Source organism: Blennius ocellaris, assembly GCF_963422515.1.
Source record: "Blennius ocellaris genome assembly, chromosome: 7".
Taxonomy (NCBI): Eukaryota; Metazoa; Chordata; class Actinopteri; order Blenniiformes; family Blenniidae; genus Blennius; species Blennius ocellaris.
The window spans coordinates 2,736,247-2,750,745 of record NC_137656.1 but is presented as its reverse complement, the minus strand read 5'-3'; the positions used below and the strand labels follow the sequence as shown (position 1 = coordinate 2,750,745).

The window sequence follows — 14,499 nt, the reverse complement described above, 5'->3', positions numbered from 1 at the left end:
GCAGTCATCAACCACCACAAAGCCCCGTCCTGGCAGAAAAGTGTAGAAAACCCCAGCTAAAACATACATAAAAGCATTCTGGGTGGTGTTTGGACTTAAGAGCTGACAGCCAGTTGGGTTTAATAGAGTGTGGCTTTGAGCGGATCCCAGCGGCACCGCTTGGAAAGGCTTGTATGAGCGCTCCGAAAGGGGAAAATAATGCGTTAAACAAAGTGACATTCAGCGGGTGCTGTACGGTCGTTTGGAGCTGTCAGGGCTCGCTAACAGTTTTAACTGCTCTGTTTTTTTTTCGCCTTCTGGCTCGGCCCGAGCGTTTTTTTTCCAAGCGGACGCTCGGCCTGAACCTCGTGTGTGTGTAGGTAGAACGAGGAAGAAGAAGAAGAAGCAGAAGCAGAAGGTCAGATATGCTTTCCACCGGAGGAAAATGTGGATAATGACAGGGGGGTGTTTGAGTTCAGCCACAGGACGAGGACTCACGGTGTTTCTGAAGATGAGGTTCCAGCCGTCGAAGGGGATGTTCAGCGGGTCCCACTGCACCTCCACCGACGTCTCTCGCACCGACTTGAACTTCAGTCCCTCGGGCTCCGGGAGGTCTGGCAGGAAAAGGGAGACAAAGGGAACACATTGTCTTCAGCTTTAAACGCTTCATAGCGTCCACCGGCGTTTGGCTTCACCTGGAAGGTTTTGTCTAATCAAAGGTGATCTGGGGAAGCTGAAGGGAAAAACATCGGAATCCAGTATAAGGCAGTGATTGATTTTACTCCATCATCCAGGTTTTAAAGTGGAAATCCAGCTGTGTAGTTGGCATTATAGAGGAGTGTCAAACATAAGGCCCGCGGCCCAACACTGACCCACAAAAGGCTCCAATCCGGTCAAACCATCAAGCAGATGGTAAAAACTTCAAAGAAAACACGGATTTCTAACAGATTTCTTAAGAGTAGTGTACACGACTCAACACCGGGACTCCAGCTGAGACGTCGGTGACGCTGCCATGAAAACTAGCATCAAAGCCACAACCCTAACAAAAAATACTCTAAAGTTTAAATATAAAGGTTATGACACAAATCAACACTGGGGATTGTCAGTGCAGTTTTGTTTTTATTTCATTCACTGCTGTAAAACAATTAAAATGTTCTTCCTCTTCTTTTTTTGTTTTCTTCAGTTCTGACCATTAACTGACCCAAAGACCCGATACCGGTACCGATACCGATACCAGTATCGGGTCAATGGGCCAATACTCGTAATTGTAAAAGATCCTTGATTTTACTCCACATTGAGTATGTTAATTGTTCATTATTATTAATTCATACTTTGTATGAAGTATGAATTAGGCTTTACGGCATTTAATAAGTAGTCATCTGGATACTCCGTAGCAGGTAGCTAAAGGTTAGTACTCATACTTGTACTCGGTATCGGTGCATCCCCAGCAAAATCCACCCACAGAAAACGTCTGGAGACGGCATCAACTCACGTGTGGCCACTCGTGCGGTGACGGGAACGCTCTTCTTGTTGCTCAGCACGGCGTAGACGCTGATCAGGTACTCGATGCCCGGCTCCAGCTCCTGAATGGTGGCCAGCTTCTGGTCGCCGGGCACCTTCATGTCCAGCTCCAGACCCCCGAGGCTGGTGGGCACGTAGGTGATGAGGTACTCCGTCACACGCATCTCGTTCTCCCAGGACAGGCCCAACGACTCCGGGGTGACCTCCACCACGTTCAGGTCTTTGGGTGGAGACACTGTGGGGGGACACCGAACGTCACTCACGTCGGAAACACGGCGACCCGGATTTAATCCGTTTTGAGAAACGTCACTGATGGGGGGAATTTTTTAGGCTAGGCCCTTTTTCCCTGATTTTCATCCCTTTGAAAATTTTAATATGAGCTGCATTCAGAATCTGTTGTGTCTGTGTGGCTGGACAGGCTCCACGATAACAGTTTCTCTCACAGGTTTCTCACTCTGAACTCTTCCTGTTGCCCCTTTTCTGTTTTATGATGCCCATTTTACCACTTTTAAGTGCTGCTCTGGAGGTTTTTTAAGAGAAATACAGTTGTGATGGAGTATTTTCTGTGGCACCATGGCAGCTTTCTACAGTCATACAGTGACATCTAGTGGCCACAGGTGGTATGTAACGTATATTTTAATATATAGATGACTTCTTTACTGTATATAACTTGTATGAGCAGCCAAACGCCTATAAAGGTATGCGTTATTGTCTTGAAAATACGATACTACTTCTTTGGATTTGAATCAAACATAAAATGAATCTGAAGGATTTTCATTAAAATGAGTCGTCCAGATAAAGTTCACCTAAAGATGTACCTTAAAATATAAAAACACATTTCTTAATCAAAAGGTTTTCCTGAATCGTCAGCAGTCATTGATAAATTGTACTTATTTTTTCTTTTCTAGGCTGTATTTTGTATTAAATTTACACGTCTATGGCTAACTTAATAAGCCAGCTAAAATGTGTGGACCCTTACATAACAGTGAGAAACAGGAAGTCTCAGCCTGGTTGTATTTTCACTGTTGTATTTTAACAGACAAAGAACATTATTTTAATTTCAGCGTCTTCCTATTGCCCCCTTGAGTTCACTTAAAGATTTTAGTGATCACTTTGAAAGCCTGCTGGTGTGACATTTGAGAAACGTTGGACCTTTATGAGAGTGTTTTCAGCCTCAGGGCCTCGGTGGGACTGTTAAGTTGTTCCTAAGTGAAATTTAAAGGTGACCGAGGATTTTATATCGGGCCCTCGTTGTTTGAATCAGGTTGATATAAAAATGTTTGATGTGGCTGTGCATTGATCTGTGGAGGGATTTCATCACCTCTTAGTTTTATGACACAATTACATGTTAATTAGTTTTTTTTTTGTTTAATATTCTGACAAGTTCTTTCCGGGCTTGTTGACACGATTTCAAGAGAAACGTAAAACTTTCCCAGAAGCTATAATGACTCTTAAAAATTCAGATCAATTTTTCCATCAAGAAGATACACTTGTGATGATCTAAAATTAAACGTTAAAACATTAAATAAATCCACATGAACCAAACCGAGTTTGTGGTTTGTATCTGAAATACAAGACATTCAAAAGATGCATTAATTCTCCATTATTTCGTGCTGCCAACGTCTAATCAGCTTCCAAAAAACACATTTTTAACTTTTTTCCCCCACTGGATATTTAGCAGGAAAAAAACGTAGAGGCAATTAAAATCCAGACATCAATTCACAAAACAACAGAAAATCAAAGCTCATCGCTCATCATGTGTCACTTAAAATGAGTGGGATCATTTTTCATCCTTGCGGAATGATGGAAACAGAGAAATTCTGCACAGAAAACACAGCGTTCACCAAGGCAAACTGAGGATTTAAAGAGAAAAGCCTTACCAGATGATTTAAATGTGTCTCAGTGGTTTGAACTAATCAGATTGTCAGTAAAACAAACATGAAAGGAATCACTCAGGACTTACAAGTTAATGTTGAGGGCTGCAGAATATTTATAGCTTCTTAAAGAAGAAGCAGTTTTTCATTTCTGTTGGGTTATCACTTATTTGGAAACGACCAAAGAAAAAAAAAGTGTTGGAGCCGCAGAGGTTTTTCTTAAAAATTGAAACAAGCCAGTTCTGGGGCGTCATTCCAGGCATGGGGACGAGTATTACCGTTGGAAGAAAGTGAATTTTGCATAAATTCACTTTCTTTTTGCACAACATTTTGCATAATATTTGTCTCCTCTGGTGGGAAAGGTTACAAAACTCTTACTTGAATCTCTCTTAATATCATCAAAGCTTCTTCCCTGGCGTCTTACCTTCAGAGCAGTCCTCCCCGATGAAGCCCTCGTCGCAGATGCACAGCCCGTTCTCGCAGCGGCCCTGGTCCTGGCAGTCTCCCGGGCAGGTCAGGAGGGAGCAGTCGGGCCCGGTGAAGTCCTTGTAGCACACGCAGCTGCCGTCCACGCAGTAGCCGTGGTCCATGCAGTCGTTGGGGCACGTCTTCTCGCCGCAGTCCTCGCCGGTGAACCCTTTGTGGCAGACGCACTGGCCGTCGACGCAGCGCCCGCGGTCCAGGCAGTCGTTGGGGCAGGTCAGCTCGCCGCAGTCCTTCCCCGCGAAGCCCGGGAAGCACACGCACTTGCCGTCCACGCACTCCCCGCGTCCCATGCAGTCCTTTGGGCAGGTCTTGACGCCGCAGTCGTCGCCGGCGAAGCCCTTGTCGCAGACGCAGCGGCCGTCGACGCAGCGGCCGCGGCTCTGGCAGGCGTTGGGGCAGGAGAGCTCGCCGCAGTCCTCGCCCTCGTAGCCGGCGTCGCACGCGCACTCCCCGTTCACGCACTGGCCGCGGTCGCTGCAGTTGTCGGGGCAGGACAGGACGGAGCAGTCGTCGCCCTCGAAGCCCGGGTCGCAGATGCACTTGCCGTTGAAGCAGTGGCCCCTCTCGTTGCAGTTCTTCGGGCAGGTGAGCTTGGAGCAGTCCTCGCCGCTGTAGCCGGTCTGGCACACGCACTGGCCGCTCACGCACACGCCGCGGCTGTTGCAGTCGCCGGGGCACGTGACCTCGCCGCAGTCCTCGCCGGCGAAGCCCTCGTCGCAGTAGCAGGTGCCGTTGACGCAGCGGCCCCGGTCGTAGCAGTCGTTGGGGCAGATGAGCTCCGAGCAGTCGAAGCCCGTCCACGGGTGGTCGCAGGCGCACTCGTCCTCCACGCAGCGTCCGCGGCCCAGGCAGTTGTTGAGGCAGTTGGTCTGGGAGCAGTCTTCGCCGACGAAGCCGTCCTCGCAGAGGCAGGAGCCCTCGATGCAGTTGCCGTAGTCGCCGCAGTCCGGCAGGCAGAGCTCCAGGCCGCAGTCGTCGCCGCCGAAGCCCTCGAAGCACTCGCACCGGCCGTCCGCGCAGCGGCCCTGGTCCTGGCAGTCGTTGGGGCACTCGGGCTCGGTGCAGTTGGGGCCCTTCCAGCCGGCTTCGCACACGCAGCCGCAGGTCTCCGCGCTCCAGTTCCCCCGGCCGTTGCAGAACGGCTTGGTGGACAGTTCACCTGGACGGAGGGCGAGAAGAGGGAAAGGAAAAGTGAACGGCTGCGTCGTGACGAGGAGTTTACTGGGGTGTGAGTTTACTGAAGTCCCGAGGCACTCTGTGGTTTGGTGACATCACAGATTCAAACGCACGACGGGGTTTCAAGTGAAAACTCATCGTTCTTAGTTATGTTCACATGTGGTCTTGTGTTAAATTGCAGCGATATTGGTCCAGCATTGTAAATGTACTGTGCTCTATTTTCAATACCCCAATCCAGCTGGACCCTAAGTGTCTCTTACTTGGTCTGACAGACAAAGGTATCGCCAACAGAGATCACAAGAGGCTTTATAATATCCTGACCTTTTGCTGCTAGGAAAAATACCCTATCCTTTTGGATTGATGAGTCTGCCCCAACTCTAAGATCATGGTAATAGAATCAGGGACTGCATTCCAAGTGAACTAATTACCTGTATGTCTCACTCAAGATTGGATGCCTTTTGCAGAGTCTGGGATCTTTATTTACAACATGTTGGTCCTACTGTATCATCAACGCTTTTGCGGGGATTCCCGAGGTCAGCGTGATATGCTTTGTGTACAACCTGTTCATCTTCTTGTACTGGGATGTCTGTGTTTTGAGCTGATACCTTATGTGGCTACTGTCGAGAATTGAGAAGTATCTTAATCTAGACAAATGTATATAGTGCTGTATGTGAGCTATTGTGTTGTTGTGTTTGTCGTTTGCTTGAAAATACAATAAAAATATTTTTTTTTAAAAGAAAACTCGTCGTTCTTACGTGTTTTATGAGTTTCTGGAAAGTCTGCATTTACACAGCAAAGTGTAACCCCAGATGTGCACAGGTACATCTCATAAATCTATCCCAGAATCCTCTGCTGCTTAAAATCAGCTGTTGACTTGGTGCGTTAACCCCTGGTGGGTCATTGCCTGATTCCAAACTACTGAAACGTATTGGACTGAAACTTTGATTCAAATTTTATGAAAGTAAAAGTGTTTTTTGATTGTTTTCCAGCCTGAAGTTCAATCGAGAGACGATGAACGATACTCAAGTTAGTGGAGGTGACCTTGGGTCAGAGAACTGAGCAGGTTCAATGTGGAGTCCTTAGCGTGACCCTTGACCCCCATCAGCTCACTGGAGCGCCGACCGCCTCCCAGAAAGAGGATTAGTCAATGAGGAAAAAAGGAATTTCCCAAGGGGATTAATAAAGTATGATTAATTTATTTTTAAATCTAAATAAACCTTTGTGTTCTTTAAGTCGGACGAGTTTGAATATCTTATGCAATTAATGTAAAAAAGGGTTCAAACGTACACTTCTGAAACACTGACTGCATAGATTTAAATATTTGGTATTTAAATATGCATGTCAGGGATAAATAAAGGTTGAAAATGTAACGCATCTAGTTTTTTGGCAACCGCACAGCCGTTTGTTTGTCGGGACAACTATGAAATCAAGCCACTTCTGCATGAGCATTGAAGATAAATTTCATTAGGTTGTGCTTTCTTGTGAGAAATCCGTGTTGGCACTGCGGCTAATCCGAGCCGCCTGGTCTTGAATACGTTCCGCCACTTCTAAACATCACCTCGGGCTGCTTTTGAAATGGAGTTGTGTTCGTTCCACTGCGTAAAAAAGCCGGTAAACACGACCTTCCTCCCCGCAGACGGCGAATGGCTCGAGGCGCTTTTGCAAAATAAGAAATTTTTTCACACGCAGGATAAACTCATTTAAGCACAACCACTCTCGTCCGGGTGGAGGGCGGTGGAGGGTGGAGGCGTACCGGTGACCGGAGCTCCGCAGCAGCCCGCCCCGCTGCCGCACTGCTCCCTGAGGCTGGACAGCTCCGACTCCAGCATCTCCAGCCGGCTCAGGATGTCCTTGATGTCGGGCAGCTGGTGGTCGCAGCCGCACGCCTGCCTGGGGATGTTGATGCGGTGCGTGAAGACGATCTGGTTGTCGCCGTCCAGCGTCTGGTCCATGTGCTCCGTGTTCTGCACGTCCGCCGGGGCGGCGCTCCCGTGCTTGAGGTCGGCGCCGCCGGGCGAGTCCAGGTCGACGGAGCAGAGGGAGGTGGACGGGACGTTGATGTTGTAGACGTGGTTGAACACCACCGGCTGGTCGGGGTGGGGCAGGGTGAGGTTCTCCTGGGTCTTCCTGGGCATCAGCGCCTCCCGGCGGTGGCGGATGACCTTCTTGACCAGGCCGGCGGCGGCGAGGTGGAGGAGCAGGGCCGCGGTCAGGCAGCCCAGCGCCAAGCCTTTCGTCTCCATGGCGACGGCGACTTCCTTGCACCCGACTGAAAGTAGGAGAGCCGGGCGGTCAAACGCGCTGCGATCTCCGGTCCTGCAGCGAAACAAACACAGGCAGAAACAAATGATGAGAGAGGGGAAGTAATAAAATTGACATTTTAATCATCTTCAACACGCTTTTATCGTCGGGTCTCAGTGTTCTGGAGCCAATCGGAGCTGATAATGAGCGAAGCCGGGTTAGATTCTTACATTCGATCGCAGGGCAAGTTAGTACGTTTGCGTGACGTTTCAAGTGAAAATGCATCATTTTTGCATTTTTGTTTCAGAATGTTACAGAGGAACATTTAGAAAACGATCCGTTTCCACGGTAACGGCAAAGTACGTACATTTTTTTTGTACATTTTGTACAGCGCTTTTCACAGACCCAGTCACAAAGTGCTTCACAGTAAAATTAGATAAGAAAACGTCCTATAAACACACCAGGTGCCGACAATCACAGGCACAGAGTCATAAAGTGCTTCGCAGTAAAGACAGATGAGAAAACATAATATTTAAAACACAATAAATGACGAAAAGGAATTTCATATTGGTCACTGTTGATTTTTATTGTTTTTTTAATGAAACCACACACACATGCATGGTGAGCATGTGCCGTGGCAGTGTTTTCGAAAAGTTCCAACTTGGGAGCCATTTTCAAAGAGTTGCATTTTCAGTCGCTCCAAGCAACCGTTGATATTTAAACAGACACTCAAAATGAAACTAAGCTTTTCTATTTTCACTCGAAAATGCCGTCTTGTAACCGAGGCTCGGGTCCAACCGGCCTGATAAAGTTGCTTTGAGTTTCTCCCTCTCAACAAGAACAAACCTCCATCATGGAGGTTTGTTCTTGTTGAGAGGAAAAAAAAAAAAACAGAGGGCAGGTTGATATGTATGGAGAAAAAAAACAAAAAACAGGCGAACTACTTAAGTGGAGGAGTAGCAGGACTTTTCCTCCACTTTTTAAAAGTTGCGTTTTCAGTGTGTGGACAACTACAACTTTGAACATTTCATTCATTCATTCAGAAAACAAAAAAGTCTCTCTTCAGTGGTTATTTCACGCCTTCAGTTGACACTCTTCCGGTTCTCCTTCGTCATCCAAGCTGGAGTGGGAAAACGATCGCATCCACCTTAAAAAGCAATTAACCTTCCGGCGTTGCGCCCGAACAAAAGCCCCCCACCCCCCCCATCCACCCCTGTTTCCCCTCGACTCTCGACGGAGGAGACACACACACTTAGCGGCGTGTCACCGGGTGCATTCTTCCCACAATTCCTCCGAGAACCAAGGGCAGCAATTACCGTGAGGGGGCGGCGGCGGGGTGTGACCTTGTCTATGAAAGGTTTTCTGACCAGGCTACATGAACAGGACCCCCCCCCCCCCCCCACCCCCCTCTGTAACACCTGCAAAGCCTGGGAGCCTCCTCCTCCCCTCAGACCACAACCCCAGCTGACAGATTAATACCAGCGTATGGTTAAAACATCTGGGGGCTTCCTGTTAAAAACCTGAGCAGAGAGTCTCCGCAACCTTTAAAAAAAAAAAAAAAGTCCGAAAGAAATCATCAGGTCAGCATTCCTGGACAGCTCTCCTGAGTTCTCTGAAACATGATTCACGCTGGCGGCTTTCAACCTTTCAGACACTGGAGTCTTTTAAAAGGTCTGCGGGAAATATGTGAGGATTCATGATAAAATACACTGGTCGGTTGAAGGTTTGCTACATTCAAGGCAAAGGAAGCTTTCATTGCCGATTTCCATTGTCTGAGACGTTTCCTGGAGATGAATCGTCGTACAAGCAACTACTTACTGGCTGTCATGTTGTGGAAATGTCCTCTTTCACCAAAATATATCCTCGAGGACACATATATGAATATGAATCATGTATATTTTGTACAATTTTAACAACAGAAGGCACAATACAGTGGATCCTGAGCGGATAATGGAGACACTCTCCACTTTTAATATGTTACGTTGCCCCATTTATTTATATTGTGAATCTTTTTAAGTGAAAATGGAAAACTTTCATTGCGTTTCGATCGTTTAAGTGACAACGGTGGCTGGCGTCACTGAAAACGCGGCTTTTTGAAAATGATCCGTCTCATTTCATTCCATTTCTCATCTTTTCATTTACTTTCCGCAATTTAACACAAAACACCAGGGATTTTGACTTGTGCATGAATTATGTGAAATCATGAAAAAATGACACCCCCCCGAAGGAGTTTCCATGATACTGGGGCAAAACACAACTTTTTGAAAATTGACATGCGCCCCATGGCTGTAGTAAATAGTTCTTCTGCACATGCTCAGTAGAAAACACAATAATGGTGCGTTTGTCACTTTAAATGATTGTAAAGTAACAAAACACTGACAAACGTTACATGCACCTTATTTTTCAGGCTGTAGGACTTTAACACTTTAAAAAAAAAAAGAACTATTAAAAAGTGACATACATCAAAATAAAGGGGAACATACCATGTGTGACCACAAGATGTCACTGTATCACAACAGAATGATGCTACAGTACCTCAGAAACTCCCAGTTACTTCTGTATGTATCCGGAAAAGTCACACAGAAAATACTAAACAGCAAAAATTTGTAAAAATCCCCCCAAAAATCTGGCCAGTACAGCGATACCTGGACGTAACACGATGTGCGAGTTTGTTGTTTAATGAAATCAGAAAATAACCGCATGACAAAATCGCCCTGTTAAAATTACTTTATTTTTTTTATCCCTGAGAAAACTACACAAAAAGCACCATTTAGGCAGCAATTTAAGAAAAAAAAAAAATCCTTTTTCTCGTTTGCAGTTCTTCAAATGGCGGAACGTGATGAGCGACATGAAATAAAAAGTGCTCTGCCTGTCAGTACTGGAAGCACAATGATGAATACTGATTTAACACAGACTTGCTGAGAGCGTCTGGCTCAGGTTGAGTTCGAATAATTGCACTTTTTTTTTTTTTTTTCACTCTGCCTTGCTCGGAGACGCTGACACTGATCATTTCGCACCTGGAGTAAAAAGCCGCTGTGTGCCTTGGCGGCTCCGAAGGTTAACGCCGCCCGCGAGCAGCCAAACGTCTGGAAGAGCTGACGTGCAAACGGGGAAGACGCCGCGCGGTGGATTATGTATGAGGAGGCCTCGCAGTGAAAACACGTCGTTCGTCGGCCATTTTTAGTCTGACAGGTGAGAGGAAGTGGCTCTTTTTTTAATCCTGCTTTGGCGTGCGATCACACCCGGGGAGCGGATTTCTTCACCTTCACCACCGATGAAGCCCCAGTGACATTGCAGTTTATCGTACATATTGCTCTATTTATTGGCATTTTATGTTCACGACTGCTCTTTATCTCTGCTATGTTTTACTGCGGTTTATTGTGATTTGTTCTTACCTTTTTGATCTTATCTTAGTTATTTATCGATGCATAGCGGAACACTGAGCACATGTCCTGTCTGTCTTGTTTCACTTGTGTGTTTTCTAAACAAATCTGCCCACGGTTACTAAATAAAGCAACCTTGAACCTCGAACCTTTGCCACCCCGGGTATAAATCAACAGAATCGTCATAAAGGGCAACAGAGTGAGAGAATTCAACAACAGAAGCTTCACTCGACACCCGAGGTGCAGGAAATAAGTGTTACGAGAGGAACTTGGCTGCAATTGTGAAGAGAACAAGCAGGGATCAGCGCAGCAAGAAATTAGGAGACTTAAGCGTCCCCATCTTTATTAAAAAAACACTGAAGGCTGAGCCGACTACTGCATCTGCATTACAAATCGGACAAATCGGTCAGTGTCTACGCCAGGAGCGGGCAAAACTTTTTAAAAAAGCATTACAGTGTTAATATAGAGTTGTTGATCACCTTTTTTTTATTGCCATTGCATGTAAGTGTGTTCGTTTTGTTGAAGCAATTCTCAGGTGTTCGTCAGTGATCTGGGACCTGCAGGGTGATTTGGTTCATTTCATTTAATCCTTTATGTCGAACAAGCTCGGATTCTAATATTAAGATTAACAGTGCACGCCAATCAACCAAAGTTATTACACCAATCAAACTGAAGAATAAACAGCTGAAAGGTGTCAGTCTGCTTGTCCGAAAAGGAGTGAGAAGCAGTGCAGTACCACTTATAAATTAAATTAAATTAAATTAAATTAAATTAAATTAAATTAAATTAAATTAAATTAAATTAAATTAAATTAAATTAAATTAAATTAAATTAAATTAAATTAAATTAAATTAAATTAAATTAAATTAAATTAAATTAAATTAAATTAAATTAAATTAAATTTTTAAAAAAAATTATTCCCTGAAGGGACAGAGTTGAAGCATTTTCAAAAAAAGTTGTTTACCGTGTAAACAGACACTGAAAACACCATGAAAGAGTTTTGCTTTCACTCGTGTAAACGCGGCCTAATTGAGAAGACACTCGAACTGCACAATCACTGCCACTTTGCATCTGGTTGCGGCACACTTTAATCTGCTCTCTGTGCCGCTGCGGCCCAATCGCCCTCTGCCTCGCTGAGTGTAAATTCACACGGCGCAGTGATGAAGCGTGGTGAGCTCAGCTTGAAGGGATCCCACGGCCTCCCTCCAACCTTCAGGCCGTCTAATTAGACAGGCGGGGGATGAGCGCTTCCATGTGTGGACTGTGATCATGCCTCGCCGACGGGAGAGTTGAGGCTCGGGACCTTTGGGAGAAAGTACCCCCCCCCCCCCCCAACTCTACACCTTCATCCTCCTGTCTCACACCGAATCTCCACACTACAGTCACACTGCTGTGGCCAAGCATCACAAACCAGGGATTAAATCAATGAAACAGCCAGAAAATTGCATTGAGTCGCTGCTGAGGTTTTAGTTCTGGGCGGATGGTTGGCTTTCTCACTTTGAAGCTGGCTGCTCTCCCCGCGGTGGAGCCGAGACCTTTTGTGAGAGAATCTGAGGAGTTTGGCAAAAAAAAACAAAAAAACAACAACAAACAAACAAAAAAAAAAACTGTGGCTCGGCACAGAAATAGTCGAAGAGGAGAAACTTCCACGGAGTGGTCGAAACGTTCGGATCTGATCTTTCCCCCCACGTCGACGTTGCTGTCGGCGTGAAGCAGAACCGCCACAATGAGAGAATCTGAGTGTGACCCTGAGAAAAGCGCGGCGCTGATCCCTCTGTCTCGGACTTCCTTCACGGACTCCCTGTGGTCCCGGGGGCGGCTATGCTAATGCGGGCCGGGGCCGGCTGGCACCGCGGACACGACTTGATCCAATCTGACTCGCCGCCGCTTTTGTGGTTCCCCTCGCTCGGTTCGGCTCTATAGTTAGCTTTCTCAAGGCGGCAACAAAGCTCGTTGCCCGCCTTGCGGTTTGGGCTGTGAGGAGAATTTTACCAGGCGGGAACCTGCTGGCACGCTCGCGCCTCGCCGGCCACTGATCTAAGTTGCCCCCGTTGTGAGCGGGCGCTCGGGGAAACACTTGAAGTTTTGTAGCTCACACAGTGGAGAGCTGGAAAACGCTCCGACAGGGGGCCCCGATTCAAAAAGGTGATTCGGTGTGTGGCGGTGAGGGATGGTAAATTAATTTGATGGCATTGTCGTTGTTTGAATTGAGGTGAAATGGGAGCGCCGGTCGGAACCGTCTGAACCAAGCTGACCCCCAGAATAGACAAACACATACGGTATCTATCGAGCACCCATGAGAAAAATAGTTTTCTGACTTCCTCTATGGAAAGACTTGGATTTGTTTGGACAATTACAGTTTTCCTGTATTATAAGTTGGGGTTTTTTTTAAACTAGACTTTACAAAGATTGACATACAAACAATATTTCATCGTTTACCTGCAGAAGAGCTGCCGCTGACAGGTATGTTCAAGTATTTTAACAACAAAGGTAAATCAGTTCACCATTCAACACCAATGAGAAGCCAACCGACTGCCTTGATTTCAACTAATCCCTGGAAAGTTGTGTAAAATCTCTACCCCCCCCCCCCCCAAAAGAAAAAAAACACGGGAAAGAGATTTTTTATGATTTAATGTGGCATCTCTGCAGTTAAAGCTTGGTATACTTAAACTTTCAAAAATAACTGGTTAAAGTAACACCCAAAAAGAAATGTAATAATAGAAATTGACAATCAAAATTCACTATAAAACCCAAATATTTTAGTAATTCATTAACCTGACGGTGCATCTAGTTTGTTTTTATTTTCATACTTTATTGATACCTTTGGTAAACGTATATCTCTGCGTATACCCGTGTTATTTCTAGCATGGGTGGGCTGCCAGGGTCAAGGGTCAAGTACTGACCTGCCTGCTGTGGGATTTAAACCTGCAAACGTCCAATCCCAAGGTAAGCTCCTCTGATCTCCAGGTTATGAAAAAAAGGGGTACAATTGCTCAATTTTCATCTCAGTGTTCATCTTCTTTTTTTTTTTTTACAGCTTTAAATATTTTATTGCTGTCGCGCCCATATTTGGTGATTTCTGTGATTTTCACGTCCAGTAAAAGTGATCGGACGTCTATTCTCACAAATACTCCCAACGCATCCAGTGAGTCAAATTAACTCTCTTTCATTGCCAATAACACAGAATATTGTAGATTATTAGACTCAGATCATCAACTCAAAACACTTCCAACTCGTAGACCTGGGGAATCGAACCTGCAACCTCACAATTAATAGATGATGATTCTACCAACCAAACCGATAAGTAAGGGTATTTATTTACATATATTAAGTGGAAAAAAAAGTCATGAAAGATGTTTGAAACAAACTCTACAATGGAAAATGTCTGATTTTAAAGGAAAAGTCAAAACACTTCACCTAAACTTATTTCAACCTTTTTTAATCATTATTACATCCATTATAAGGCTACATGATAACAATAAAGCTGTTTTTAAAGTAATAAAGACGAGTTACAATAAACACAAACACTTGCGCAGACGATGCCGAATTTCTGCCTTCAGATATTTTGTTTCACTTAAATCGACTCTTCCTCTGTCATTCAGTAAAAATGTTCTAATTAAGAGATTTTTAGAAAATACCTAAATCCATCTCCTGCCATTTGAAACACGCAGTAAATGGAAACAATAACAAGCTGAAGTGACGTCGCTATTTGTGCGTGGAACTACTCGGACAATCTATTCCATGTGAATAATGCATGCGAGTAATTCGTAATGTCCGACCCAATCCTGCACAGACGATTTTCCTCTTCAGCTTAATGTGAAAAACATTCCAGCTCCACG

The 14,499-nt window shown here is 45.4% G+C and overlaps 1 protein-coding gene across 1 annotated transcript in view; it reads right to left on the bottom strand.

Annotated features, from left to right (window-relative positions):
• The window catches only part of tncb (tenascin Cb), a 65,327-nt gene that overhangs the window by 36,790 nt on the left and 14,038 nt on the right, over window positions 1-14,499 (bottom strand). Inside the window, exons 2-5 of the mRNA XM_080499148.1 lie at window positions 6,790-7,352; window positions 3,799-5,019; window positions 1,472-1,735; window positions 478-593 (exon numbers count right to left, since the gene is read on the bottom strand). Of these exons, the coding sequence (XP_080355274.1) occupies window positions 478-593; window positions 1,472-1,735; window positions 3,799-5,019; window positions 6,790-7,279 (2,091 nt within the window). The 5' untranslated portion in view covers window positions 7,280-7,352. The remainder of the gene's footprint in view (window positions 1-477; window positions 594-1,471; window positions 1,736-3,798; window positions 5,020-6,789; window positions 7,353-14,499) is intronic.